At 40.9% G+C, this 3,943-nt stretch overlaps 1 protein-coding gene across 2 annotated transcripts in view; it reads right to left on the bottom strand.

The window, feature by feature from the left end:
• Positions 1–255: 255 nt before the first annotated feature.
• Positions 256–3,943, bottom strand: part of NEMP2 (nuclear envelope integral membrane protein 2) — a 40,893-nt gene continuing 37,205 nt past the window's right edge. Inside the window, exon 9 of one of the 2 annotated variants that reach the window (XM_071434501.1) lies at positions 256–1,264. In XM_071434501.1, the coding sequence (XP_071290602.1) occupies positions 970–1,264 (295 nt within the window). In that variant the 3' untranslated portion in view covers positions 256–969. Of the gene's footprint in view, positions 2,904–3,943 lie in introns of both variants that reach the window. The other variant, XM_071434503.1, reaches the window with a different exon arrangement.

The raw sequence follows: 3,943 nt of genomic DNA on the forward strand, positions 1-3,943 counted from the left end.
CCCAGCGCTGGCAGCACTGTGCTCCTGGAATGCACTGGGCACTTGCCTGGTTTGTAGCTGAAAGCACTCTTGGAAATTGCCATCGTTAATCAAGTGTAAACCTTGGAGGCAGTTGCCAACTGGAAAACTGGTTAAAAAAACTGGAGGCTGATACCAACTAAAAACAAGCTCTTTAACAAATAGAGTCTACTCGGACTCTATTAATGTGCAGATATTAATTGGAAAACAAGATTGGAATGCAGGAGTCCTAAGATGTGAGTTTAATGGTTTTTCTTTAATAGATGAGGATTCATAGTATTCTTCAGTTTAATGTTAATACTAGGACTATTGTAGCAACTTCAGGCCTATCTTAAGTGCATTAAACCTATTATAAACCTGATCTTGACATATTTCAGACATACTGTTATCTCCCAATCTAATTGACTAAATGTCTCATTGTGTAGAGCTTTTATATCCATATTGAAGAAGCAGAAAAACCTACAGCCCAACACATTAAGTGCATATCACCAACATAAAATAAAGCAGTTTGAAGTGCTGTAGAACTAGGTGGTTTCACTTTCATGGAAACCCTAATTACATTGGTTAATGTTACAACACTTGTGTCTTGCTTTACAGTTGATACAAGGACGTTTTCCAGCACAAATTCACTCTATGTGAATTATCTCTGATTTTATAAATTCAGTCAGGTGTTCATGCTGGGGCCTCACAGGAGGAACTGCTAACCTTTAGAGAGCAGGGGATGATGTGGGGCAGGTGGGGCAACCTGTGGGCGTTGTTCTGGATGGCTTGGCAGGGAACAGCCCATCCAAGGGCTCCGCCTGGAGGTTGGCTTATCTGGGAGAGGCTTGGGAACTCTTGGTGATGCAAGAGTGAATGAAGTCCAGGCACTTCTCTGTCATGATGTAAGTTGTTTGCATAACATTCTCCTTCTTTTTGACGTGGATGCAGGCGACAGCGCCAGGCTGCTCCTTAGGGGTGAAACTTGCTTGAAAATGGAAAACACGGTCTATTATTTATGGCTACTGCAGCAGTGCCTTGTAGGCCTGCTGGATGCAGGGCTTCCTTCTGGAGCTGCTGCACAGATATGGAGCAGAAAGTCTTTGTTGTTTCAAAGGTTTTGGAGCTTGGATTGATGGGGCAGGGGGGCTGAGAAGGAGGTGGTGTGCATGAGCTGTGTGATGGATGCACTCGTGGCAGTTTCACCAGCTGGGGGATGAATGAGGTGAGCCTTTGTGTAGTTTTCAAGTCTTCTTCTCCAGCAGACCTGTTCTTGATCAAACAATACTTAGTGACTTAAAAGAAAGTGTTCTGAAGAAACGTGTTTTCTGTTAACAAATTTTAAAATGTTTGTATGAAAACTTCATGTGGACTTTAATGTATTTGCTACAAAGTGAGTTTTCTAGTCAGTGAAAGGCTGGAAGGGGTCAACTAAAATGTGATAGCATTCTGGCTGGCTTTGATTTATCTGCACAATGCAAACAGCAAGCTGGCCTGCTCTGTTCCTACAGCTGCATGTTGTTTGAGAGATTAATTGATCATTCCTGCTCTGAGTATGTTTTCTGAGGCTGTATAAATATAAATCTGCTACAGTTAGTAATTGTTTTGGTATTTAATGGGTTAAGGCTCTCTTCATCATTTGCACTGTCTTCTCGTGAACTGTCATGGGTTTTTTTGGTGGTTTGTCTTTTAACATTCAAACCCAGATTTTGAGTCTCTGCTTTGTAAGTCTTAATTATATTTTAATCCTCAAAGCCTAGTAAATGGAATATTTATACTGAATTAAACTTTACTTTAGAACAACAGTACACTTTCACCTCAAATCTAACTTTCTGTTGGTGTGCAAATGAAGTTTCAATGCCTGGTTCTGTAAGTAGTGTGGTATTTTCCCTGAGAGGTTTAGGGATTTGCTACCCCAGGCTGATCTCTTGATTGACTTATTTTTCCCTTTTTTTTTAATTTGAGATATATTTCAAAGTGAGGGGGTTTTTTTGTCCAAAGTTTTGGGAAGAGTGACTCCAAGGGGAGAGCTGAGTTTTTAGTATACTGTATTATTATTATTCTTTGTTTCTTTTGTTTTGTTATTATTCTTGTAATGTCAGGTTGTCTTGAGTAGATTAGCTTTTTATCCTTTCTGATCTTGAAATCCTGTTAATTATTAGGAGAGACAGACTAAATGAGGATCGATTTAAGAAATAAAAGCAAGAATGCCAAGAAGATACTTAACTAAATGTAGAATACCCTCTTTCTACCTACCTGCCAAAGAGGCTCATTACAGTTTTTAAAATGACCACTGCACTGTCATCACTGAATTTCTTGGGACAAATGGTTCTTCCTCCATTCCCACGGTAGCTGCTCAAAGGTGCAAGTCTGCAGGGAAGTTGTATCTGTTTGCAGGAGATGACTGGATAAAAAACGTATTCTGGATGTAAGGGCTTGAAAGTGGATTTTGACTTGCTGAGGAATAGTTGTTAAAGGAAGTGACAGCAATGTGGGATGATGTGGGGCAGGAAACTCAGAAAAAATAATAGTCTTTACTTACATAAAAAAAAATCTTATCTGTGCAAATCTTGAAGGGAGAAGAGCCTTGCGGTTAACAAGTACATTCTTTGTATCTGAGGAGAAGCACACGCACTTGTGCATAAAGAGGTTGGGAGAAGGCGTGATCTCACGGAATAATCCCGGTCTGAGGCGCTGCGTCTGCCGCGCTTCCCATGCAGCTGCGAGCCAGGGATGCGCGCTCCCAGCCCGCCACGCTGGCATCACGGCCGGGGAGGGGGAAATCGGCACTTCAGGGCTCGCCGAGCTCCCTTCCCATTGTAGCCTTGTAGGGGTGATGGGATGGTGAGGAAGCGAGGGCTTGGTTCCCAGTTCTGAGTTCTGTAGCAGTTTGGAAATGTAAGCCTCTGTCAGGATAAAAGCTCGTTTGTTAGTTGGAGGACAAAAGTGCTGTCTTGTGACACATGTGCTGCTGTGCTGTGCCCTCGCTACTCCTCTTCCCTTTCCCTTTGCAGGGCTTTCTCAGGGTTCTTGGAGGAGTTCTTCCCTAAGTTTACATCTTAGGGCTTTCTTGTGTGTTTCTGAACCCTAAGTTTGGGGGTAACGCCTCCAAACCATTATTCCTGTTTTCAGAGTGAAGGTACCACTCTGCAACCTCTCTGATCTCATTTGTCCTGGCAGAGCTAATTACATTCAGCAGGCCTCTACCAGAATGTTGTGTTCTCTTCAAATGAGTTAAAATTTATATTCACTCTGAAGTCCATCTGTGAACTCTCTTAACCTTTCTTCCTTACTCCTGTTCTCTGTTGTTTGCTCTCAGTTGTGCTTGTCTTCTGTCCTTCTATTGTCTTATGCATTAGAAAATATTTGCAAAGTAAAGATACAGTATTTGAAGGTAATGGTTAAAATTACCAATAGATAACTAGTCTCTTATCACTGAGAAGTATATTGGTTTTTCCATCTGTCTGGTTTGCTGCACGTTCAATCCCTGACTGGCACGGGGTTTTTGTCATGGAAGGAAATCCCTATTGGATCAGGGTTTTTGTAGATTTCTTTCAGTAACAATATTCTGTTCATTTTCTTATTTTCAGTCAATTATTTTTAGAATTTAAAACATTGCTTAATATGACTTTCAAAAACCTGACTCCTAAACAAACTAGTAATCAAAACAATAAAGAATGCCATATGGCTCCTACCACTCTTGATGCTGTTATATTTTTGAAGAGTATATTCTGTATCATTAATAACATTCAATGAAGCTCTTAGTGTGGGAAAATATTTACTGAAATTATTATGAAATAGACTTTTCATAGGCTTCTAACCCAGAATGTTCTAGTCAGAATAGCAGGAGTGGATCTTTTGGATTATGCAAATGCAGTGCATTAGAAGATGGATGCTGAGGCCAATACAGATTATGCAGGGGGGAGAATATGCAGCAGCTGAAGAG

This window comes from Agelaius tricolor, unplaced genomic scaffold (genome assembly GCF_023055355.1).
Source record: "Agelaius tricolor isolate 1412-34295 unplaced genomic scaffold, bAgeTri1.0.p SCAF_10, whole genome shotgun sequence".
NCBI lineage: Eukaryota > Metazoa > Chordata > Aves > Passeriformes > Icteridae > Agelaius > Agelaius tricolor.